The 27,223-nt window shown below is 44.9% G+C and overlaps 1 protein-coding gene across 1 annotated transcript; it reads right to left on the minus strand.

Annotated features, from left to right (window-relative positions):
* Positions 1–500: 500 nt before the first annotated feature.
* Positions 501–1,592, minus strand: LOC109160846 (suppressor protein SRP40-like). The gene is made up of 2 exons (XM_019309091.1): positions 1,186–1,592; positions 501–1,107 (listed from the first exon to the last, which is right to left on the minus strand). The coding sequence occupies exons 1-2, from the start codon at positions 1,590–1,592 to the stop codon at positions 501–503; spliced, it is 1,014 nt and encodes a 337-aa protein (XP_019164636.1).
* Between the last annotated feature and the right edge of the window lie 25,631 nt (positions 1,593–27,223).

A 27,223-nucleotide genomic window follows, 5' to 3' on the forward strand; every position in this document is an offset into this window, starting at 1 on the left:
ATATTCTTAGCAGGCTGACCTTTCTTATGGTGTAGATTCTGTCTGTTTCCATTTGGTCCATTCCTTTTGACATATTTTTGTCTAGGATTGCCTTTGTAAGATTTTTCATTTCGATGATCCACAATTCGTTGTACAGCCTTTCTTTTCGGTAAGCTTGTTGATTGTGGTATGGCATCGTTGTTAACTTTCGTCATTGGCTCAGACACCTGGGTTGGTCCTTGAACAAATGCAGCTTGAAAGCCTTCGTGTGAATATGCATTCGTGGATTTGTTCAAGCAGGTTTGTGAGGAGGAGCTGGGGTTAAAACCAATTCCCGTTCTTTCCCCGGGCAGTCTGGAGTCATTTATCATTCGATCCATTAGATTGGATGAATTATTGAATTTGTCCAATACTTCAAGCAATTCTTGTTCTCTCCTTTCTCTTGCTGTGCACTGCTCCTTCAGAGTGAGAACATTTTTCTCAAGTTGCTCCTTAGCAATGGATAGCATAATGTTCTCAATTCAAACTTGCCTTAGCGCATTGTAGCTAATCATGAGCCGAGAGTTCTCCTCCTTAAGTTTGGAGTATGTGTTATTTATCACTTTGAACCTCCTCATCATTTCGGTAACCGATTCATTGGAGGTTTGACTCTCTACAGAACTTGACTCAGCTGAATAACAAGAAGATGAATGAGAGTTTACCTCATCTTCGTCAGCCATAAGGCATAGATCTTCTGATTCCTGACTGAAAAGGCATAGGAGTCCTTTTTCTTCTTCAGAACTTTCGATGTCTGAACTCGAGCTTGAGGAGCTACTTTCGTTCACAACTGTGTCAGAGGTTTCGTTCACTACCATTGCCTTCCTTCTTCTCTCGTTTCTGGAGCCTGATGATTCTGGCTTGTCATTTCTTTTGTATCTTTCTCCAGTCTCCTTGGATGGGCTTTTGGTAGTGTTACTATCTTGATGCTTGCTCACTATTGGATGAGGACAATTGGCCTTAAAATGTCCTGGTTTTCGACAATTGTAGCACAACAGTTGCGAGTCTGTGGTTTCTGCCTTTGAGGTTTGAAGAGAACTTTCGTGTTGCTTTCGGTGACCCGAACGATGAGAGTCTTGAAAGTTGTTCTTCCTTATGAACCTTTTCATTTTCCTTACAAATAGTGCATATTGTTCATCAGATAAAAAATCACAAGAGTTAGATTTCGACCTGTTGGATGTTGATGCTGATTGGTTGGCCATGAGAGCGATATTTCTCGTTTCAGATTCTTCGGCATCTTTCGGGTCATGTTCGAACTCATATGCTTTGAGATCACTAAAGATCTTGGCCGTGCTCGTTGTTTTCATGTCTCGATTGTCCCTCATTGCAATGACCTTCATTTCCCAAGATTTTGGCAGGCCACGAAGAATTTTTAGATTCCTTTCTTTCTCGGTCAATTCCTTCCCGAGATTAGTCAGATCTCCCATGAGTCTGGTGAATCTCAGCTCCATGTCCATGATTGTCTCATTTGGAAGCATCTTGAAATGTTCAAACTTCTTCATGGCTACAGTCAGTTTGTTGTCTTTCTCCTGCTCATCCCCTTCTCCTAGTTCCATAAAAACATTCCATATTTCCATGGCATTCTTGCACTTTCGGACTCTTGGGAACAAGGAGTCATCAAGGGAGTTGTAGAGGATATTCCGTGCTACGTTATCCAGGTTTGCTCTTGTCCTTTATTCCGAGTTGTATGAATCTTTTGGCTTCGGTATCATTTGCTCAGCATTGGCTCCTTGAGCTGCTGCTTGTGTATTCGCCATCATAACCGTAATTGGTCCAGTTGTTATGACGTCCCACATTTCGTCATGTATGGAGCAGAGGAGTGCCTGCATTCTTATCTTCCAATCATCAAATTTAGCAAGACTAAAAACAAGTTGCTTAGAGCGGTTAGCATGATCCTTTTCCATTTTACAAAAATTCGTGCAGAGTTGAAAAATATGCAGTTTTTCAGAATTTTGATAGGGGATCTACCAGGCAGTAAAAGCAAAGCCTTTACCGTTCAAGGTATTTGGCTCTGATACCAGTTGTTGGTCCCGATAGAGTGTAGTGAGAATCTAGAGGGGGGGGGGGGGGTGAATAGACTCTTTTCGTGTTTTACCCCAAAAATCACCTTTCGGTGGTTTGGCGCAGCGGATATGTCAGATTCGATTATTTACTTTGCACGAGTTTACGTTAAAAAGAGAACTTTCGGTAATGATGATGAGGACAATATGATGCAGAAATGAAATGCGTAAGTAAAGAGATAAAGGGACAAGAGATTTTATAGTGGTTCGGCTAACGTTGCCTACTCCACTCTTCTTCCATAACTTATGGAAGGATTGCACTATCACTCGTTAGTACAATTACACAAAGACTTCCTTGATCACTAAGCCGGACAACCTTCGTAGGTTTTTCAACTCCCCGAGTTTACTCCGCCTCTATCAACTTCTTCTTCAGAGTTGAGGTTGGTAGAAAATGATTTCTGATTTCTCCAACTTGATGAAGTCTTGATTGTGTGAGATGATTTCTTCGTACAAATGGCAAGACTTCCTTAAGGTGTAAGATGATGATCAATGAACTTCTTCAAATATCTTAGCACCTTAACACTGGTTCACAAAAGCTTGAGAGAACTGAGAGCGTTTAAGAGCTTTTGCAAGTATATAGATCGAGTGAAAGTTGAACCAGCACCTTCTTAGTTGATGAAGGTGGGTTTATATAGGTGATGAAAATTCATCCGTTGGAGGGAGATGAAATTTCGAACCTTTTATCCAGTGGATAAGGGCCTGGGAGCTTCATGCATTAAATGCTCCATTAATGAGGTTGTACCATGTAGCTGTTGAAGGTATGGAGAGCATTAGGGTTTTTGTCCTTTAGCTCCAGGAGATGGTACATCTTCATTTAATGCTCCTTGGTAAACGTGTTCCAAAAGTTGAGGTCCTTATATTCCTAGGATGTTGTCGAGTCAGACAGATAAAACATTCTTCTCGTTGTTGAAGAGAAAGAGTGCTTGGTGAGAATTGTCTTTAATAAATCTGTCCTTTCGAGATAGTTGACAACTCCTGATTAGTTCTCGTTGCTGTTCATCACGCCTTGTGTCTTCTTTCGTCTTGGAGACCCTATAAACTAGACATAACTCATTTTTGTGTGTTTGTCTAGCTTAACACAAATTACAGGGAAGTTATGGCAACTCTCGTCTAGGACGAAAGTAGCAATCGAAAAAGTAAATAGTTAGGGGTCTACTTTCTACATTACATTGGTATCATCAAAATCCTAATACAATGTTCCTAACATAATTTCGATTGTTTTTAACTTTGTCGGTTTTATCTATTTTAAGTAAAAATATGTATACATTTACTTCACTTTTTTAATGATTTTATTTATACTTCCCAATAACATGAACCTCATTGATTGGCATATGTATTCTTCACTGCCTTTAATAATACCTTTAATAAGATCAAGACATGTGATGAAAGTAAAATTTTATTCAAGTAAATTAAACTTGACATTTTCCTCTATCATGAATCTCGATACACTAAAATTTTAAAAATAGATAGTAATCAAATATAAAAAGGAATCCAATACATTAATGAAATGATAAAGCTGAAAATTAAGAGAGAATTTTCTAAAGAGAATATAGGACTCAAAATGAGATATTACTCAACCAAATAATTTTGACTGGAGACTCACTGCAAAAATTAGGACATTTAATGAAAAAAAATTGTGACACTCTATAATTTCGTCATAAATAATAGATTTTTTTTGACAAAAATTTGTGATTTCATAAATAATAACTTTTTTGTGACAAAAATGAATTGATTGACACTATTGCTCGTGATAAAAAAAATGGGATGATAATTGTGATAAGTCTATATTGGGGGAGGGGGTGAACACCACCCCATATTTTTTTTATACTTGATAATTATTATTATTATTTTGAATTCATAGATTGGCCTTTATTGTAATATAATTGAAAATAAAACTTTAATGAATTTACTTTGAAATTTTGGTGAATAATTTTATATTTAATTAAATATGAACGAAAATAGAGCTATTTTGGTAATATACTAGATGTTGCGTTTAAATACGTAAGTGTTGCAGTAGCTTGGTGGGTTTAGCTTAGTTTATTATGTTAGAGGTCTTATGTTCTATTCTTCCTGGGGGGAATTCTTTAACTATTATCATCTAAAGTAGTTGTCTTGGTTTTCACAAACAACACAGAAGAAACCCAGTTATATACCACATGTTGCACCCTAAGATATAAAAGTTTGTGTTGTGTAGTTGGTAAAACCTTGTATTTGTTAAGCACGAGGTCATAGGTTTGATTTTTCTAGTTAACTTCTTTGTTTTTATTTTATATACATGTTATATAATGATGCGCAACGACAACGGTTTTTTAAAACCGTTGTCTTTATAGTGTTGTGTATTCAAATACACTTAAAGACAACATATCAAAGACAACGGTTAAATAAAACCGTTGTCTTAAACAAATAAAGAACATGCAAAGACAACGGTTATACAAAACCGTTGTTGTTTTAGTGTTGTGTATTCGAGTGCGCTTAACGACAACACACCAACGACAACGGTTAAATAAAACCGTTGTCTATTTTTTTAAAAAGAGCGCACAAAGACAACGGTTGTTTAAAACCGTTGTCTTTCTAGTGTTGTGTATTCCAGTCCGCTTAAAGACAACACACCAACGACAACAGTTAAAAAAACCGTTGTCTTATTTAAAAAAAAACGCACATAGACAACGGTTTTTAAAAACCGTTTTTAAAAACCGTTGTCGTTGTGGTGTTGTCTTTTCACAAAATGCACAAAGACAACACACTTATAACAACGGTTAAGTAAAAACCGTTGTCTTTGACAAAAGTGTTGCATCAAAGACAACGGTTTTGGACCAAACTGTTGTCTTTTATACAAAAGACAACACTTTTCTTAAAAACTGTTGTCTTTCTAGTGTTGTCTATGTGCATTTTTCTTGTAGTGTTCAACCTCAAAGGGAAAATGAAAAGTGTCTTTTTCATGGGAAACATGATGAAAGCTAGAATTGAAGGTATTGGAACTTACAGAATTAAGCTGGATACAAGTTTTTGCCTTGATCTTGAGAATTGTCTGTATGTTCCAAATTGTTCTAGAAATCTTGTTTCAACAGCTAAGTTGGAAACATTGAGTTTTTACTTTAAGATTGGAAACAAATGTTTGTATCAACAAAAACCTTTATGGTTCTGGTGTTTTGTTGGATACACTATACTGTTTCAATCTTAATGATGACTTTGTTAATTCCTTGTTTAATGTGATGTTTGTGTTAAAAGAAGTGCACCAAAAGAATCTTCAGCTGACTTGTGGCATAAAAAGGCTTAGTCATATATCCAAAGAAAGAATATTGAGACTTATTAAAGTTGGATTTTTGTCTCAATTGGATTTTACTGACTGGAATGATGCATGTGTCGATTGCATAAAGGTAAAGCAAGTCAGACATGTATCAGTACACTCAGCCACAAGAAGCTCATGATTACTTGATTTAATACATACAGATATCTGTGGTCTCTTTTGATGATCCGTCTTGGAGCGGTGATAAATACTTTATTACCTTTATTGATGATCATTCTGGGTACTGTTACATCTATTTACTGCGTGAAAGATCTCAGTCTGTGGATGTCCCAGAGACATTTATATTTGAAGTTGAGAGTCAGTTAAATAGAAAGGTAAAGACAACTAGATCATATAAAGGTGATGAGTATTATGGGAAAACATCAAAAGTTGGGCAAATTCTCAGCACATTTAAAGAAATTCCTCGAATCTAAGGGAATTTGTGCATTATACACAATGCTAGGCACACCACATCAAAATGGTGTGGAAGAAAGGTGAAATCGTACTCTAAGGGAAATGGTTAAGAGTAAGGTAAATAATTGTACATTGCCTGTTTCATTGTGGATATATGCATTAACGACAACAACATACTTACTCAATAGGGTTCCTAGTAACGTTGTTTTTAAAACACCTTATGAACTGTGGACAAGAAGGAAACCTAGTTTGAGGCATCTTCACATTTGGGGCTGTCAAGCTGGAGTGAGGATATATAATCCACATGAAAATAAATTGGAATCCAGAACCATTAGTGGTTATTTCATTGGATATCCAGAAAGGTCTAAAGGGTACATGTTTATTGTCCTAATCATAAGTACGAGGATTGTTGAGTCTGGTGATGCTCGCTTCATTTAAAATGGCGAAGTCAGTGGGAGTGTGGGAGCTCGTAATGTTGAGATTAAGGAGTCATTGATGGTTCCAGATTCATCAAGTGATCCTTTTTCCTGTTGTTGTTCCTATTGCTGCAGTGCAGTGTAGCCTTATGGAAATACTTTGGAACAACAACAACTAGATGCTCAAATTCCACATGAGGAAGATATTGTAAATGAAGATGAGGTTGAAACTCTAGATGATGATCAAGTGAAATCTCAGCAGGAAGTGGCATTAAGTAGATCTACTAGATAGAAAAGATCAGCCATTCCTAATGACTATATTGTTTATGCACTTGAGCATGAAAGTGACTTGAGCATTGATAATTATCCAGTCTCATTTAACCAAGCCATACAGGATAATAATTCTCCTTGAGAATTATTTTGGTTTTGGTGGCTCATTCTGTTCTTGAGCTCCACCAAATGGTTGTTAAAATTGCCTTTCTGATTGGTAAATTAAAAGAGAAAGTATACATGGATTAGCCGCAAGGCTTCATGGCCACAGGAAAGGAAAATCTGGTATGTAGATTGAAGATGTCGATATATGGATTAAAACATGCTTCTAGACAATAGTACTTGAAATTGTCATTTGGTTTTGTAGAGATCACTGTTGATCGGTGTATCCACATAAAGGTTTAATGGAAGCAAGTTTGTAATCCTACTATTACATGTTGACGACATTCTTCTTGCTGCTAATAAATAAAAAGGGATGTTGCGTGATGTTAAGGAATATCTTTCTAAGAACTTTGAAATGAAGGATATGGGCGAGACTTCATATGTGATTGGAATAAGAAATATTCTGTGATAGATCAATGGGATTTTAGGTTTATCCTAGAAGACTCACATTAATAAAGTTTTAGAAAGATATAAACTGGAAAACTGCAAAAGAGGGTCCTGTGATACTTACAAGGCACTAAGGACCACATGCTCACCTATAAAAGGAACGAATAACCTGGAGGTTATAGGTTATTCGGATTCAGACTATGCCAGATGTTTGGATACCCGAAAATCCACATTCGAATATATTTTTTCCACTTGCTCATGGAGCAATATCTTGGATGAGTGTGAAGGAGCTTGTCATTGCTACTTCCACTATAAAGGCAGAATTTGTAGCATGCTTTGAGGCTACAATTCAATAATCATGGCTGCGTAATTTCATTGAGGCTTCATTATGATAATACAGCAGCTATGTTCTTCTCAAAGAACGACAGATATACTAGTGGTGCCAAGCACATGGATTTGAAATTTCTGTCTGTTAAGGAGAAGGTACAAAATCAAAAGAGTATCAATAGTGCATATTGGCACCGATCTTATGATCACGGATCCGTTGACTAAGGGATTGGCGCCCACGACCTTCATTGGCCATGTTGGAAAGGATGGGCATACTGGTAAAGTCCTTGTATAACGGTTAACTTTGCCATACATGTATGGATTTATGTTTGATAACACATCAGGTTGATGATACTTTTAGATATCTATTCAGGTTTTGATTTTGTTATGGTTGATGTTGATCACTTATTTATGCATAATTCAGAAGTGATAACAATGGTCTTGTTTAAGACATAAGGAATAAGGTACTTTCGGATTTTACCTTATTATTATGGTTCGAATTCTTATTAACTGTGATACATGGAAGGGAGCGGGACGCTATGTCAGGCCTGTAACCTCCATGATTCGGTTAATAAAGTTCGATAAGGTGGTGACTTTTACATTTTCATATTAAGAGAACTCAAATTAAGGATTGAAAATTGTAAAGTCACGCATATATGAATCAAGTGGGAGATTGTTAGAAATAATTTATTCCTAACGTTGATTCATATAATTAAGGTGTCATGCTCATATGACTCAGTGGGAGACTGTTAGAAATAATTATTTCCTAACAATGATTTATATAATAAAGGTTGTAATTCCATAAGGTACTCACATTGATGATCAGTGATGTGTAAAGGCGGAATTACTGGGTGAAATTCCCTCCCTCTCATTCTGTTAAAATTTAAGTTTATAAGGGTTAAAAGATGTATAATGGATAAGGTTATGGGTTTCACAATCCTAAAGGGATTTCTATTCCTAAAGGAGGTCACATTCCTAAAGGGATTTCTATTCCTAAAGGAGGTTCCCCATTCCTCTTGAAAGAGGATTTCTCATCACATCTATAAATACCCAGGAAAACTCTAGGGATCTTAACAATTTCAAATCTCTAAGTTTTCTAGTCTCCGTATCATCAGGAGGTGATTAAGGTATACGGATCAGAGAGGTGAAGCATTATATTCTTGATTCATTCAATTTAGAGACTACATCTTCAATGGAACCAAGTAAGTTATATCTTTTCTATTTAATTAAAAATCCATGATCATGAACATTGTTTAGTTGATTGATTTGATTTACATGCGATCATTGTTAATTGTGCTTCCGCATTCAAGTTATAGCGCATAAAGGATTATTTAACACCTTCTCCACGACCTCCTCCTCTATCGGAAATTCCGGCTGCTTCCCTCTACACTCCTTTTTAGCTCTCAATTGATGACAATTTAAACAGAAATTAGGAATCTGTTCATACCAAACTTTCTGCCAAAATCCAGTCCCCTCCCCTCCCCTCCAATCGCAATCCATATTCGGTCTGGCAATGCCTTACTCACGTCAATCTCAACTCTCACTCTCGCAACACTTCCTCTCAGTCGCCGAATCCGAGAACAGATAACTTCCAATTGGTTCGCAAATTCTCTCCAACATACCAGGATTAAATAAATGTAATGGAAGATTAGGGAGATTTAGCCATACCGCCGGCATTTCTCGTCAACTTGAACAAAAAATATCAAATTTTAAGATTTGTCTTAATATGTTTTTACATTTTACCCTTAACTTGTGATAGTTGTTGTTGCGTTTCAGGAAGACAAGAGAACCTTGGTTGCATCTGCTTTTGGTGAAGATCATGCAGGAGGCACTGCAAGTCGCCTCACTGTAGAAGATCTAAGGTACCTTTTTAGAATGTAAGAAAAAGTAGATTGTTTTATTGTCTTTGAGGGGAAACAAAAACATTGGTTAGTAGGAGTAGATGTCTAATGGTTAATGATCCGAGCTAGCCTTGTGGCTCGATGGGCATTGTTGCATTTCTGTTGGTACCATAAATTTTGCCCGGACCCCTTACAAATGCAGAAATGTAAAGCAGCCAGCTTTTGCTTGTATATATGTAAGAAATGTGTATTATTTTGGGCATTAGCGGATGCTGTTATGTATTATCATCATCTATTGACAGTAATTGTCATTGACAAACTCTCAAAACAAATTGTCTCAACAACGAATAGAAATTAAAAAAAAAATCAATGATTTCATTATTGTGGATGAAAAGTATGTACGCCACTTTATTCCATCGTTACGATGTGCAACTGTGCATGTCCACCTTGTAATGTGGACACAGTTCTATGTTCATAATTATAATGCTCTATATTCATAATTTTTGAACTTCATATTCATAATTATTGAACTCTATATTCGCAATTACAGAACTCTATGTTCATAATTACTAAACTATATGTTCATAATTATAAAGCTATATATTCATAATTTTTTAACTTCATATTCACAATTATTGAATCTCTATATTCATAATTACAGAATTATATGATCATAATTATGTTCACAACTCTATTTTCATAATTATAGAACTATATGTTCATACTTTTTGAACTATATATTCATAATTATTAACAATTTTGAAACTGTGTCCACCTTTGTCCACCTTGCAAGGTGGACGTGGATACGGTTCCACATCATAATTTTCCCACTTTATTGCTCTTATTACTTAAATTAAAAAATAATTAGTAGCTACAACAAAAAAATAATACATATGCATTTAATTAATTTAGAATTAGATGTCTCACAACACATAAAACATGTAGGAGAAAACTACCACTACCAAATATCAACATGTGCTTGTAAGATAAAGAGTTCATAGCACAAGATCTAAGTCATATACACAACAAGACAAATTTAAAAATTCATACACCATAAATCTCATTGCATGATGAATTCCTCTATGATACTACCAATAACCCAATTGCACATGACATACTACCAATAACATAAAAAAAATGTACTGAAGATGAAAACAATAACAATGCTACCTAAAAGAGAAATAGAAAAATATAAACAAAAAATATTATTTATTTAGACTATCGCTTTTAGACTTAGTACTTAGATTAGCGTTATTACAAAGTTACAAACATTTTACATAAAAAAAAAAAAAGTTGCAAACATTTATTTTTGTGACAGTTATATATAATCAATCTCTCATATATTATCTTGCATTTATATACTTTAAATTACCGATTTAAATAAACAAATTCAACATTTATTTACCTATGCATGAACATCTTCTATATAATATTGCATTGATATACTTTGAAATACTTATTTAAAAATATGTGATGGAATTAATTAAACCGGGGGTCCGACTTAACTAACCCGAATAAGAGTACGAATAACAAATAAATGATACGAGCGATATAGTGAAAGCCGTGAGACCATAGATTGTATTAAATGCCATAGAATTGGCTATTACAGTAGTATTTTAGGACAAAGTATGTAGGAAATGTAGAGCGTGTCCTAACTAGACAAGGTGGGGGATTTTTATACAACCCCCGCCCCTAACCGCCACCCCCTAAAGCGGGGGGTGGTTAGATCCGAGTTGACCGCGCCCGGTTTCGCGACCGGGCCGTGCTGTGGGGCCAGGCCGAGCCCATTTGGAAGTCGGCCCGGCCTCCGACGTGGCCCGTGCGGGGGCCACGTGGCGAGGCCCCGTCCGGGGCGGGTACGTGGCGCCGCCCCGGGACCCGTTCTTGTCCGCGCCCTCGGGTCGGTGCGGGTCGGTTCCTAATATATCCGTCATCAGTCCCCCACAATCCGAGCTGCGAGTAATCGTCAGTGAAGGAGAGTAGACGCTCTGACCGACCTAACAGAATGCCGACCCCGAGACGCCTGCGTCCCTGCGTTATAGGTGCCGTCCAGGTGTACTTCTCGCGATAATGATGAAAAACTCCATCCGGAACATGACTCCTTCATCTGCTAGGACATATACACAGTAGTGTCCTCTTAGGTTTTGATCATCTTCTCCTAGTCAACCAATCACATCCATCCTTTCACTTTTTCCCCCCTTTTTTTTTGCCTTTTGAATTTCAAACTCCCCCTCTTCCTATCTCCCCCTCTTCTATATAAACCCTTTTCCCCCCTTTCATTCCCCACTTTCCATCACTCCATCATCCCTCCTCTCTCCCAAAAATCCGGCGAGTCTCCGGCGACAACCTCCGGCGACCTCTCCTCGCGGCGGCAACCCGACCTCCGATCGTCCCCCGCTGCTCCCCGTCGCCGAGCCCCGGGCCCGAGCGCGGTACGCCCCTTCTTTCTCCTCTCTCTTTTCCCCTTTCCTTTTATGTTTTTTTTTTCTTTGCTCTTCGCGCCACCGTGCCGGACTGCTCTGTCGCGGAGCCGCTGCGCCGGCCGGGTGGCGCGACACGGTGCCGCTGTTCCGTCGCGGCGGCACTGTCGCGCTACTGCCACAGAGGCGGCTCTCCAGCCGTGCTCTCGTGGTCCCCGGCCGACCTCCCGGGCTCAGTCCACGGCGAGGTTGGCCACGGCCGACGCGCCACTCCACGGCGCCGGGTCGCGCCGACCTCGCTGCCCGAGGCCGTGCCGGCAGGCCTGCTCTGCCGAGGTCGGGCCGACCCTGACCTCGGCCCTCCAAACTGCCCCTTCTTTTTTTTTTTTTTTAACATACGTCGTCCGTCACGGCGCTACGGTGCTGGTGCGCCGGCCTCGCCGCGACACGGCCACAGGGTGGGCCTACAGGCCCAGCCTCCGGGGTAGCGTCACCCTCCGGGCGTCGGCGTACGAGGCCGGCCCCGCGCCGTGCCGACCTCGGCCCTGGGCCGAGGTACTCCTCCTTTTTTTTTTTTTTTGAACACGCCCCGCTCTTATACCCCTTCTCTTTCTCTTTTATCTCGTAGGTTTAGTTGGTGCATGTGCACTTCCTCCGGTTCCTTGGACAATTTTCTGGATTCCGTAGACACCCACATCCTTCCCATGGATGATACTAGCGATCCCCCTACTCCTTTTCCCGCTCATTCCCCCTCTGGGAAGGTCACCATGCCATACGAGGGTCCGTTGGACGCCCATCCTCCCGTCATGGAGGACCCCCTCGCGGTCCCATACGAGGATCATGTCCAGTACACCCCTTTGGAGACACTCGTCGCGGCCTCGACTTTGGCTCGGACCTCCGTGCAGGAGTTTGAGGAGGCCGAACGCTACGTTGGGTCTGCGGGCGAGGTACGCCTGCCTTCCCTGTCAGGGAATGTCACCGAGCCTCCGTCACCCCTCTTCTTCGGGGTTCACGTGCAGTCCATGTACCTCGGTTTTCGCTTCCCTATTCATCCCTTCGTCGAATCCTTCCTTAACCATTACGGCATTGCACCCGGGCAGTTGGTGCCGAATGCTCATTACCTACTTCTTGCCTTCTTGCTTCACTGCCACACCATTCGTGTCAAGCCCTACATGGATCTCTTCCAGAGTTTGTTTCAAGTCACCTCGTCCTCCGGCCAGGCCAGTAAGGGGTTCGTGGGCATAGCGGCCCGGGCGCGTATGAAGACGTTCCATGACTTCAATCAGACCAACAGAGATTGGAAACCGCACTTTGTCTTCATCTCGGTCGGCGATCGTCGGCCGTTCCTATCTTGGAACAACAGGTTTGTGCGCCACAGGACCCCGCTCCAGACGGCCGCCTTAGCCCGGGACGTCCATGCCTTCCGGGGCGATCGGGGAGAGATTGTCATTGGCGAGATGATTACGCCGGAGAACATGCGTAGCCTGGGCTTTGTGTCGGATGGGCCGCTACCGCCTCGTATTCGCCCGCGCCTTCTGCGTACACCCCAGTCTGATGCGCGTCCCTTGATCGAGTTGTCCGACGATGAGCCGCCAGAGCAGTCCCCGGGATCCTCGGGGTCTTCGGGCGAGGTTTTTGCCGAGCCCAGGTCCTCCGGGTCCGCTGTCGGCCCACCGTGTGCCTGTACTCGTGGTTTGTTCCCCTTCCTTTGCCAGGCCATCATTTGTACATATGGCTTATGGATTAACCCTTGCTAGTCTCCTTTTGCAGCGAGATCTCCCATCATGTCTTTGTTCCGCGAGCGCCTTGAGCGCGTCGTGGCACGTGGTCCTATTGCGAAGAGGCAGAAGGTTACCGCGCAGTCTGGCGCCCCCCCTTCTGAGCCTGGTGCGCCGCCACCGGGAGGGACGCGACCGCAGGCGAGTCGCCCCCCTGTACCGCCGGCTGTACCGCCCCCGCTGCCGCCTACCGAGCACACGACGCAGAGCTTGCCCGCTATCGTTCGAGAGGCCCTCCGTACCATCGAGGTATGTATTCTTGCTTGTGACTTCCTTTGTTGCACTTAGTCCTCGATGTTGCTTTGTTATGATTGTGCCTCTTCTCAGGGTTGGGCCGTGTCCACCGTGGCCCTTGTCGAGGATGAGCAGGGTCGCGCTCGCGAGCTGGTGCGAGCTTTGGAGGCCGAGACCAGGCAGACCAATGAGGCAATCAAGCGTGACGCCGAGTCCTGGAAGGCCTTGGAGGCGGAGAGGAAGAGGCATGCGGAGGAGCTTAGACAGGTCCTCCCCGCCTACAAGAAGTCTGATGAGTTCGAGATGCCGAGGAGTATGTCCGCGGGCGCAGCGGCGACATAGTCACCTCGTGGCTAGCTAGTGACACTGGGAAGGAGACGATTGCGGTGGAGAGTGCTATGGCCTTCCAGGTGGGCCGGTATGCTATGCAGCAGGAGATCTACACCGCCCTTCGTCAGAAAGGAGATGCCTTCGACCCGGTCATCCTCAAGCTGCCGGCCGAGATGGAGAACCCCGAGCCAGTGACCCCTGCGGCGGGCTTCTCACTATCACCCCTTGATCGCGCCGACGAGCCTGTGGAGTTGGTGGCCTCCTCGGGAGTTATTTCACCCACTTTGCTGAGCGTTCACGTCCCCGACTTGGATGAGGGGGCCGAGGGAGTGACCGGGCACCCCATGTTATCTTTCATTACTTTCCCTATTTATTTATTGCTTTCTAGTTTCGTCTTATTTAGTTTTATTATTTTCTAGTTCGTGATTATTTTATTGCTTCTTAGTTTTCTCTTTTCTCTTGTTCTCCTTTTCTTTTATTCTGCATCAGGGACAATGCAAAGTTTTAAGTGTGAGGGACGGCGCCAATTTGATGCGTAGTATATTTGCAAACAAATAATTCTCGGAGTACGAGTTATCGATCCACAGGGAAGTGGTTGTATCAAGCACTAGTTACTAACTTATTCATTAGAGCTAATCCTAACAATTACTTAGATGATTGATTGACATAAAATAAATAAAATAAAACAGAGGTTCAGGATTTTGAAAACAATTAGAGAGAAGTTGAGATTCATGGGATTCAAGTATTTAATCACCTAGTGCCAATTATCGTTTGCAATATTTAGTTTGGAATTAAGATTTGTGTGGGAATGCAAAGTGGAATCGAATTACTCCCGTAATCTCTATTCCTAGTGAATTTCCACTCCCATGGCTTAAACACCCAATAAGATCAAAGATCAGCATTCAATTATTCCTAATTACTACCATCTCCCGATTGGCAACAATCTAGAATAAACTTCCCCTAATAAGTTCCCCTTTCCCAAGGACCAACCATTAGGTGCAATCGTGTGTGCCCTAATTTATGCCCCAACTCCCATTGGTGACACAAACATGGCTATGAAGCTAGTAACTATGTCCATTAATTACAAGCATCAAACAATATTATCACGATTGCAACACAAGTATTAAACCCAAATAATAATATATTAAAGAAACTGAGAGCTCAGGCACATAGGTTCATAAACACTTTTACCCAAGAATCTCTAAAGAATTTAGCCAAGCATGACTAAATTATACATAGCAAATATAAATAAAGAATTACAAATCATCAAAAGAATACAAGAATTAACCAGACAATTTTCCCAAATCTCCCTAGTCTTCTTCTTGCTTTCCAAGACAACTTGTGGCTCTTGATTTCTCTCCTTCTTGTCTCCAAGAATCTCTGAATTCTCTCGGTCCCCCCGTCCTCCCATTAGGGTTGAGGAAGGAGGGATTTTATAGTGGGTACAAAGTTGAGATGAAATAGGAATCTTGTACCAAATTGGACTCAAATTCTAATTCCTATATTTAAATAAAGAAATTGTCGTCTTTAATGATATTTAGAATTTGGAAGATTCCTTGAATTGCTAACTTTTAATATGGAGATATGAGCCTTGAAATCCGCGCAATTGATATTAGGAAAAGAGATCTCGCGCTTGTATTGAATTTTGCCCAGCTGCGCCACTTTAAGCGTCTGTTTTTTTATCCGCGCCACTTTAGGTGTCTGTTTTTATCCCAGAAACAGACGCATATTCGACGCGTCGAGAATTTTCTCGACGCGTCGAGACTTCCTATGCGCGAATTAATTAGCTACTGGAAAATTTTGACGCGTCGAGTCCACTGGGCCCCGAACTCATCCAAAATTACTCCAAACTCATCCTTGAACTCTCCTTGGTCATATCTTTGACCTAAAATGGTTCAAAAACACTAACAAACACCGTAAAATATTCAAAACAAGTGCGAACCATAATTAAATGATAATAGCAAGGAAAACATGTATTAAATAAGCAAAATTAAAGAGCTTAATTACTGTGATGATTCAAAAAAACCATAAAAACAAGCACAGATGTGATAACATCACCCCCTCACACTTAAGCTTTTGCTTGTCCTCAAGCAAAACTAAGGAATAAAATCACAAGTCAAAACATACAAATTACTCATGCTCTCTCTTGCACAACCTTTCAAACCACCAACCAACTTGCTACAAAACAACAAGCTTCAAGAATCAAATTAGTTTGGCACATAAGAGACCCATTTCCAAGCCAATAACCAAGCACCAAGAATTTAAAGTATGTGAGGATCAAGTGTGGACAAATACTCAGTTGAGATTATGCAAGACACGGCTCATGAATGAGATCCCATAGGCTTGCCCTTCATACTCCCCTAGATCAAATCTAAGAATTCATGCTAAGATCGAATAGGACTTTATTTAGCTTGTAATGGGGCTACGGGTGAAGGCTAACAAAGAAGTGGTATGGAAAAATTAATCAAAAAGAGAGAATGTCACAATTTATCTAAACTTTTCAAAATTTGGAAGAGATGAGATAATCAAAATTTCAAGGAGCAAATTTCTTTTAAGAACTTAGCAACTTTTTGGTAAAGTGGGGATCCAAACTCAAAAACTTTCAATCTTTCTCTTTTTTTTTTTTTTTCTCATTCTTTTCTTTGTCCTTGGACTTCTTTTGGATATAGCAAGATAACTTTAATCCAAACTTTCATGACCTCCACACTTGAGCATTTGTAACACTGGCTGCTTTTTTTTTTTCGTAGCACAACTCCATAAAACTCTTCATACGGAAAAGATAAAGATAAAAGTTTCATTCTCTCAAGGGTGGAAGGGAAATATTTGGCCACGGGCTAAGGGTTATAATAATGGGGTAAATCAAAGAAAAACAATCACAAAGAGGGGATAAGTGCTTAGCACTTATTTGAACAAACAAAAGGCACAATGGGGATACGAAGGATAAAATATATATATATAGGGACAGGTTTAAAGGGTATGGCTAAACAAAAATGGCCTAAATCACTTCAAAACATGCAAAACTTAGACATCACTTAGGGAGTAATGAGGCAAGTTCTAGCAAAACACCCATGACCGAAATCTCATATAAGCCTTCACTAGCAATGCAAAACACAAGATCAAGAACTAATCCAATTATTAAGTGGTTAACAAAGCTATTGGCAAGAGAATAGATCAAATATGTGTTACACCTCAAATCATCCATCACAAATTGAGATGCAGCAAGCACCACTAAAACAAACCACAAACCAACAAGAGAGAATAATTCTAACTGCATGCTAAGACAAGTAGCTTATTCACCAAAAATAGCATATGAGTCATCCAAGCAAAAGCAAAAATTTTTAAAAATTAGAAATATCCCCAAATTAATGATTCCTCCCCTTCACACTTAAAACTTTGCATCGTCCCTGATGCAGAATAAAAGAAAAGGAGAACAAGAGAAAAGAGAAAACTAAGAAGCAATAAAATAATCACGAACTAGAAAATAATAAAACTAAATAAGACGAAACTAGAAAGAAATAAATAAATAGGGAAAGTAATGAAAGATAACATGGGGTGCCTCCCATGAAGCGCTAAATTTAACGTCGTTAGCTCGACGTTACCTCTCTAGCCATCAGGTGATTGGAGAAGAAAAATCCCCTTCTTTCCATCAACTTTCTCTTCCAAGTATTTCTTCAAGTGGTGTCCATTTATAAACTCTCTTAAGCTCGAACCCTTCACGTTATCATGTAAGGAACCACATTTGCCCGAATCAAGAATTATGCCTCCATTCTCTTTTCCTTCTTTTTCAACACTCTTTTGTTCAACAAGTAATGAGAGTCTCGGATCATTCTCATGAACCAGCAAGTATTGGGAATCATTGGATATATAGATAGGCCAATGTGTGCCATTATCCTTAAGAACTCCAATGCCTCCCAAATTCAAAATTTCTCTGAAGTTCTCTCCAAGGGAAGTGTTCTCCATTGGTGAGACGTCCTCATTCAAATCATGTGCTCTATTGAGAACTTCCTCATCTAATGGGCAACTCTCTATATGTTCCTTGCCATCATTACCTTGCAACTCTACATTTTCCTCCCAGCTTGGTGTCTCCATCTCAATGCATTTATCAAATATTTCTTCATCTCCCTCTCTAAGATCCTCATCATCCTTTTTATTTCTCTCAACTTCATGACCTTCATTTGGCAAGAGCAACTCTTCTAGAACCTCTCCATTAAATGAATCTTGAAGTGGCTCTTGAATTGTCAAATCTTGCTGTCGAGCCATCATGTGATCGAGTCGAGCATTCATGCGATCAAGTTGAGCCTTCATGTGATCTTGTAACTCCAGATATTTCGAGCACAATTGCATTACCTTGGTCTCTTTGGACTTCATCTCAATTATTTGGTCAAGTGATTGACAATCTTGTTGAAACTCTTGGTACGGCAACTCTTGAGCTCGCCCTTGATACTTGTAATTGGGATCCATGATAAAGCAATTTTCCGCCTCATGAGATCCACCACATATCATGCACCGTGAGGGTTGTGGAGTAGGTGGTGTGCATCTTTGATAAGTAGCTTGACTCATGTTGGCACAAAATCCTTGAGTAGATTGTTGAGGGATATGGTTGGTGGGGTTGAGCATGTAACAATTTTCCACAAAGTGATTCCCACCACAAAATGAGCACCATTGGGGTTGTGATGTTTGATATGAACTTTCTTGATAATATCCTTGACTAGAGTTGGCAAAATTTGAGAAAGGGAATTGTTGTTCCATTCCTCCATATTCTCGATTCATATTCCAACTCATCTCATAACCTTGAGAAAGAGGGTAAAACGGTGGCATGGTTCCTTGGAATGCATATCTATCCATAAACTAAATCACACTCAAAACAATGAACTTGTTATGGGTTAGCAAAATAAAATAAAATAAAATAAAATAAAATAAAAATGGACTAGTCTCCTAGAATAAAGATTTCACTAATGTTAATACTGGAAACGCCACTTCCCCGGCAACGGCGCCAATTTGATGCGTAGTATATTTGCAAACAAATAATTCTCGGAGTACGAGTTATCGATCCACAGGGAAGTGGTTGTATCAAGCACTAGTTACTAACTTATTCATTAGAGCTAATCCTAACAATTACTTAGATGATTGATTGACATAAAATAAAACAGAGGTTCAGGATTTTGAAAACAATTAGAGAGAAGTTGAGATTCATGGGATTCAAGTATTTAATCACCTAGTGCCAATTATCGTTTGCAATATTTAGTTTGGAATTAAGATTTGTGTGGGAATGCAAAGTGGAATCGAATTACTCCCGTAATCTCTATTCCTAGTGAATTTCCACTCCCATGGCTTAAACACCCAATAAGATCAAAGATCAGCATTCAATTATTCCTAATTACTACCATCTCCCGATTTGCAACAATCTAGAATAAACTTCCCCTAATAAGTTCCCCTTTCCCAAGGACCAACCATTAGGTGCAATCGTGTGTGCCCTAATTTATGCCCCAACTCCCATTGGTGACACAAACATGGCTATGAAGCTAGTAACTATGTCCATTAATTACAAGCATCAAACAATATTATCACGATTGCAACACAAGTATTAAACCCAAATAATAATATATTAAAGAAACTGAGAGCTCAGGCACATAGGTTCATAAACACTTTTACCCAAGAATCTCTAAAGAATTTAGCCAAGCATGACTAAATTATACATAGCAAATATAAATAAAGAATTACAAATCATCAAAAGAATACAAGAATTAACCAGACAATTTTCCCAAATCTCCCTAGTCTTCTTCTTGCTTTCCAAGACAACTTGTGGCTCTTGATTTCTCTCCTTCTTGTCTCCAAGAATCTCTGAATTCTCTCGGTCCCCCCGTCCTCCCATTAGGGTTGAGGAAGGAGGGATTTTATAGTGGGTACAAAGTTGAGATGAAATAGGAATCTTGTACCAAATTGGACTCAAATTCTAATTCCTATATTTAAATAAAGAAATTGTCGTCTTTAATGATATTTAGAATTTGGAAGATTCCTTGAATTGCTAACTTTTAATATGGAGATATGAGCCTTGAAATCCGCGCAATTGATATTAGGAAAAGAGATCTCGCGCTTGTATTGAATTTTGCCCAGCTGCGCCACTTTAAGCGTCTGTTTTTTTATCCGCGCCACTTTAGGTGTCTATTTTTATCCCAGAAACAGACGCATATTCGACGCGTCGAGAATTTTCTCGACGCGTCGAGACTTCCTATGCGCGAATTAATTAGCTACTGGAAAATTTCGACGCGTCGAGTCCACTGGGCCCCGAACTCATCCAAAATTGCTCCAAACTCATCCTTGAACTCTCCTTGGTCATATCTTTGACCTAAAATGGTTCAAAAACACTAACAAACACCGTAAAATATTCAAAACAAGTGCGAACCATAATTAAATGATAATAGCAAGGAAAACATGTATTAAATAAGCAAAATTAAAGAGCTTAATTACTGTGATGATTCAAAAAAACCATAAAAACAAGCACAGATGTGATAACATCACCGTCGCCGTTGCGCCGTCGACCGAGCTGCCACTTGCCACCGCGCCGGGTTCGGATGAGCAGCCCTAATTGCGCTTGTTTTAGCTTATTCCCTATTTTGTGTATCCGGTCATAGACTTTGGATGTGGATCCTTGCCCTCTTTTACTGTTTATTTCCTTTGATGACTCTTCCTGCTTTATCTTGCTATGCTTCGAACGTTGGATCTTTATTATGTGCTTGGGACTTATGTTTGCCTATTTACTCCTGTATTTTTTTTTTTTTTTTTGCCTAGTGTTAGTCTCAAAACATAGTCCTACAAGACTACGCCATCGGACTCCCCGTCGGGGTTGGTACGCGAGGTCAGACCTCGTGCCCCCTTAGGGTGCGTCAGCCGCTTGGGATAAGTCTTTCCGGACTACGCCGTCGGGCTCTTCCGTCGGGGTTGGTACGTGAGGTCGGACCTCGCGCCCCCTTAGGATGTGCCTAACCGCTCGAGCCTAGTCCTGTCGGGCCAAACCACTGGGCTCCTCCGTCGGGGTTTGTACGCGAGGTTGGGCCTCGTGCCCTCTTAGGGTGCGCGCTAGCCGCTCGGGCCCAATCCTTTCGGACTGTGCCCCCGGGCTCTTCCGTCGGGGTTAGTACGCGAGGTCGGCCCTCGTGCCCCCTTAGGGTGCGTCCTCCGTCGGGGTTAGTACGCGTGGTCGGACCTCGTGCCCCCTTAGGGTCCGCAGGGGAAGACGTGAGTGAGTACTCATTCCCCTTTGTTTCATGATTTTTTTTTAAGGAGAAAGAATGGATGAAAACCAATGTTGTGATATTATTGCCGTTCACTAAAACATTATTGGGGGAGGGGAATGGTCTTCCTCTTAAAACAGCGTTCCAGGGTCCACCTTTCACGCGGCGGGTCTATTGGTAGAACTTTAGCAGGTGTTCTGAGTTCCAGACCCTGGCTATCATCTTCCCTTTGGGGGTCTTGAGCTTGTAGCTACCCGGGCGGACCACGGCTGCTACAATGTGTGGGCCTTCCCAGTTGGCAGCAAATTTTCCTCCCGCCTGGGGCTGGCTTGCCTCTCTCCTCCTGAGCACGTAGTCTCCCGCTTGGAAGTAGCGGGGCCGTACCCGCTTGTCATGGTAAGCTTTGGTTTGCCTCTGGTAATTCTCAGCTCGAATCGCAGCTGCTTCGCGCCTGTCATCGATCAGGTGGAGGTCAGTTGTATGGTGCTCCTCATTCATGTCGGGGTCATAGTCCTCCTCCCGGCGGGAAGGTATGACTACCTCTGCGGGGGCCCGAGCTTCGAACCCGTAGGCCAAGGAGAAAGGTGTTTCCCCCGTGGCCCTCCGGGGGGTGGTGCGGTAGGCCCATAGAATGGCGTCGAGCTCCTCTACCCACGACCCCCCTGCGGATTCCAATTTCTTTTTCAGACCGCCCACTATGGTGCGATTGGCATTCTCCACCTGCCCATTTGCTTGGGGATAGCACACGGCTACCCGGCTGTGAGTAATGTGCCATTCTGCACAGAACCCCTTGAACTCTTGCCCCTCGAATTGGCGTCCGTTGTCGGTGATGAGTTGCATCGGGACCCCAAAACGGCACAAAATGTTTTTGTACACAAAGTGCTTGCAACGGGCGCTTGTTATGGTCGCCAGTGGTTCCGCCTCCACCCACTTGGTAAAGTAGTCCACTGCCACTATGAGGTATTTCATTTTTCCCGACCCCATAGGCAGAGCTCCCACTAGGTCCACTCCCCACCTGGAGAAGGAGATGACCGAGCTGATGGGGGTGTAGCTCGTGGCGGGTCGGCCGGGGGTGACTTGGAAATGCTGGCGGGTCTCGCAACCCCTAGCGTAGTCAGCGCACTCCTTGGCCATTTTGGGCCAAAAGTACCCCTGTATGATGGCCCTTCGGGACATGGCGAAGGCCCCTTGGTGGGCGGAGCAGGTCCCCTCGTGGATTTCTTCCATGACCGCCCTGGCTTCGTCCGGGTATAGGCAGCGCAACAAGGCGCCGTTATAGGACCTCTTGTAAAGTATGTCTCCCATGATTACGTACGTGGGAGCTCGTCGTTTCACCATCTTGGCATCGGCCTCGTCGGGAGGCAGTGCACCTGTTCTCTTGTATTCCTTGAGGTGGTCCAACCAGCAGGGAGGCCTGGTTTGCACGGGTAGGACCGGGTAGGCGTCCAGGCTCGACCTCTCGAAATCCTCAATTCGGGCTATTTTTGAGATATGTTCTGGGGCCCCTTGGGCGAGCTTGGACAAGATGTCAGCGTCTGTGTTCTGGTCCCGAGGCACCTGTAGGACCTCGTAGTTGATCAGCTACCCCAGTAGCTGGAGCACCATGTCCCGGTACCTCCTCATTCTTTCGTCACTTGCCTCAAATTCACCTGTGACCTGTCCCACGACGAGTCTGGAGTCACACCGGATTTTGAGCTTTTCCACCCTCATGTTTAGCGCGAGGCGGAGCCCCCCTAGGAGCGCCTCATACTCGGCTTCGTTGTTGGATAACTTGAACGCGAAGCGGAGGGCGTAGTAGGTCCGGAACCCCTCCGGGGTTATGAGTACGACTCCACCCCCGCAACTTTTGGCGCTAGAGGACCCGTCCGTTGAGAGGGTCCACCATTCCTCGTCGTCCTCCTGGACCCGCTCCATGGCCTCCCGGGCGGTACACTCGACTATGAAGTCAGCCAGTGCCTACCCCTTGATGGCGGGTCTGGGCTTGAATTGGATGTCGAATTGGCTCAGCCGCATGGCCCACCTGACCAACCTGCTGGCCGACCCCGAGGCCCTTAGCACCGCGTCTAGTGGCTGATTTGTGAGGACCTGCACGGGGTGGGCCTGGAAGTAGTGGTTCAGCTTTTTTGCCATCACATCTACCGCAAAGATGGCCTTCTCCACGGGTGTGTACCTGACCTCCGCCCCCCCGTAGAGCTCGGCTCGTGTAGTATACGGGCCGCTGGACCCCCTCGTCGTCCCGGACCAGCACGGAGCTGACCGCGGCCTGCAAGATGCCCAGGTATAGGTACAGGACCTCCCCCTTAACGGGTTTGGCCAGGGGGGAGTGACATGAGGTACGTCTTGAGGTCCTCGAACACCTTCTGGCACTCTTCGGACCACTCGAAGCCCTTCGCCTTTTTGAGGACTCCAAAGAATGGCAACGATTTCTCGACCGACCTCGAAAGGAAACGGCCCAAGGCTGCCAACCGGCCGTTGAGGCGCTGGACCTCCCGGAGGGACCTCGGAGGTTCCATGTCCAGGATGGCCTTGACCTTGTCGGGGTTGGGCTCAATGCCCCTCTTCGAGACCCTGTACCCCAAAAATTTCCCCCCGTGTACCCCGAAAGTACACTTCTTGGGGTTCAACCGTAAATTGAAGCGTTGCATAATCGAAAATACCTCGGTAAGGTCGTCCGTGTGGAGGTCGGCGTCGGTGCTCTTGACGATCATGTCATCAACGTAGGCTTGGAGGTTGCGGCTGAGGACCTGCTTGAACACCTTGGCCACCATTCGGATGTAGGTGGCACCCGAATTTTTCAGTCCGAAAACCATGACCTTGTAGCAATAGACCCCCTCTGGCGTGGTGAAGGCCGTCTTCTCCTCGTCGGCTTCCTCCATGAAAATTTGGTGATACCCCCGGAACGCATCTAGGAAGCTCATAAGGGCACAACCTGCAGTCTCGTCCACCAGCTGGTCAATGTTGGGGAGGGGGAAGGGGTTCATAGGGCAGGCCTTGTTAAGGTCGGTGTAGTCCACGCACATCCTCCAGGTGGGTGGCTTCGGGGCGAGGACTACGTTTGCTAACCACGTGGGGTATATGACCTCCCGGATATGGCCAATCTCTAGCAGGGTGTCGACCTCCTTTTGACGAACTCCCTCCTCTCAGCGGAGAGGTACCTTTTGCGTTGCTGGACTGGCTTGACCGCGGGGTCAACAGCCAGCTTATGCGTGATCACGTCTCGGCTCAGGCCCGGCATATCCTCGGGGCCCCATGCGAAGACCTCCTTGTAGCTCTTGATAGTGTCGATTATCCGTGCCCGGAGGTCGGCCGGGAGGCCGACCCCTACCTTCACGACCCGGTCAGGTCGGCTGAGGTCGAGGATGACCTCCTCTGTCTCGACCACGGGCTCGGCTCGAGGTCGACCTGCCTCCTCTCGAAACGCCTTCTCAGCAATGGTATGGACCTGGAAGTCCTTCTGACCAATTTGGCGGCACGCCTTCAGGTAGCAGCTGCGGCTCACCTTTTGGTCTCCCCGGGCGACCTCAACCCCGGTGGGTGTCGGGAACTTGAGGCACAGGTGCTCCATAGAAATCACACACATGAGGTCCTCCAGGGCGGGCCGACCGAGAATGATGTTTTGGGCGCAACTGATCTTGACGACTACGAACTCGACCTCCCACTTCCTGGTGTGCAGTGGGGTGCCTATCTCCACCTCCAAATTGATCGAACCCTCCGTTTCGATCGAATCCCCCGTGAACCCGGACAGGGGGGTCCGTACTTGCTCCAGCTGTCCTCTTGAGAGTCCCAGCTGGGTAAACGTGTCGTAGTACATGACGTTCACCGAGCTGCCCGTGTCTACGAGCACCCGGTGCACCACCACGTTGTTTATGTCCAGCTTGATCACCAGGGCGTCTCAGTGGGGGAGGGGCCCATCTGGCAGGTCGGCGTCGGTGAACATGATGGGCTCCTTCTTTGGTTTCTTCTCGTGGGGGGTACGTGTGACCTCCCCCACGTACAAGCTCCTCGCCCACCTCTTCCGCTCGGCTGGTGAGTCCCCTCCCTCGGGCCCCCCAAAGATGACGTAAATGGTCCGCTTCTTCGGGGGCTGGGAGTCCTCCGTCGTCTTCTCCTCCTCCTCGGAGCTGTGGTCGTGGTGGTCCCTCTTGCGGGGAGCCGAGGTGGATGGCGCCTGTGGCGCCTGGCCACCCCCCTTTCTCCATACATTGCCTGGCTTCTGGCCCTGCGCCTGCCCTTGCGCCTGGCCGGGCCTCTTAATGAATTGGCCGAGGTAACCCATTTGGATGAGTTCCTCAATTTGTCGCTTCAAGAGGATGCATTCGTCCGTATCGTGCCCTTTTTGCCTGTGGAACCTGCAGTACTTGTTGGGGTCCCCCCTTGCCGATATCTTCATGCACTCCTCCTTCGGGAACACCACGATTCCCTGGTCCTCCGCGTGCGCCAAGATGTTACCCACTGGTTGTGTCAGCGGGGTGAAATAGCGTGTGGGGTTCAGTCTGGGCCCCTCAGCGTACTCACGTCGGTGCGGCCGCGGCGCCTTGCGTTCCTCCTGGGGTGCCTTGTCTTTCCGACCACGTCCTTCCTCCTGCTCCTTCTTCCTCTTCTCGGCAGCATCGGCGTCAGCATACCTTGCTGCCTTGTCCATCAGGTCGTTATAGGTCCTGGGGGGGTACCTGATGAGGTCTTGGTGAAAGGCGCCCGACCTCAGGTTGTTTCGGAAAATCACTATGGCCGACTTCCCATCAAAGTCGGCGACCCCCATGGACTCTTTCTTCCACTTGCTGAGGTACTCAGCGAGTGATTCCGAGCTCCCCTGTTTCAAATCACATAGGTCGGCAATTTGCTTCTTCCGCTGTATACTGGTGGCGAAATGGGATAGGAACTGCCGGGTGAGGTCCGCAAAGGTGTAGATGGACCCCGCCGGGAGGGACCCGAACCAATCGTGTGCCTGCCCGTCCAGGGTGGCGAAGAACCCCCTACATAGGATGGCATCTGTTGCCTCGGTGATCATCATGGCTGCTCTGTATCTGGTCAGGTGTGCCCGCGGGTCCGTGGTCCCTGAGTATGCTTTAATGGTGGGAAAGCGAAAGTCTCGAGGTAGGGGCTCTGCCATGATGGTGTCCGCGAATGGGGATGCCAACACGCCCTGGGGCTCTGGAGACCCGTCCCTCTCATCAATCTTCTGTTGGAGCTCGTCCATCCTCCTCTGCAGCTTCTCGACCTCCACCCGATGGGAGCTCGGAGCTCTACCTTTCGTTTCCCCCGATCGTTCGATCCGGGAGGCCTGCTCGCGTCGCGGGTGGAGGCGGGGGACCCGACCTGCTGACCCGCGCGAGGCTGCCTCGTGTCGCGGCTTGGCGCGGGGCCCATGGCTCGGCGACCTCCGAGTGACCGATCCCTGTCGCGGCGGCTGGCGGGAACATGACTTCGCCGCCGGTGGCCCGTTGGCCGGCCTCGGACCCGACCTATCCCGGGCTATCACGCGATCGCCCAACCTCTCCAAGGCGGGCCTGGTTTGGGTCGGCGCCCTTCCATCGTCGTCACGCTGGCGGTCTCGGCGGGAATCTCCTCCTCCCCGCCTCTCTGATGGTCGAGGCGAGTTGACCTCCCCCTGGGTGGCAGGTGCCTGGGGCGGTCGGGTGCTCGGGCCGCTGCACCCCCGGGTGGGAGGAGGCAGAGGTGACGCCGGCGCCTCCCCGGCGGGGCCTAAGGCGGCTTGTTCCTCTGCTCGGAGACCTGCCGCGACGCGTGCCAGCGCGGTGGAAGCTTGTTCGAAGACCGCCACCCCTTCCCGGATGAGTGCGCGAGCTGGAGCGGGGGCGGCGGGGGGTGCTGGTGGCGCAACACTACTACGGTGGTTGGTGAGCTGGGCCCTCAGATCCTCCCCAGACCTGGCGAAGGCGGTTGGTTGGATGCTGGGGGCGGGGGCCCCGTTGGGGCCGTTCCCGTTCGCGACGAGCTGGGTGCCGCTGGAACCATTGATATGACGAGTGCTAGATCTCGATCGTGCCATCGCTGTCGATGAACAATAGCGGGGAGAGCGCTTAAGCTTGT

The sequence above is a fragment of the Ipomoea nil genome, unplaced genomic scaffold, assembly GCF_001879475.1.
Source record: "Ipomoea nil cultivar Tokyo-kokei standard unplaced genomic scaffold, Asagao_1.1 scaffold2921, whole genome shotgun sequence".
NCBI lineage: Eukaryota > Viridiplantae > Streptophyta > Magnoliopsida > Solanales > Convolvulaceae > Ipomoea > Ipomoea nil.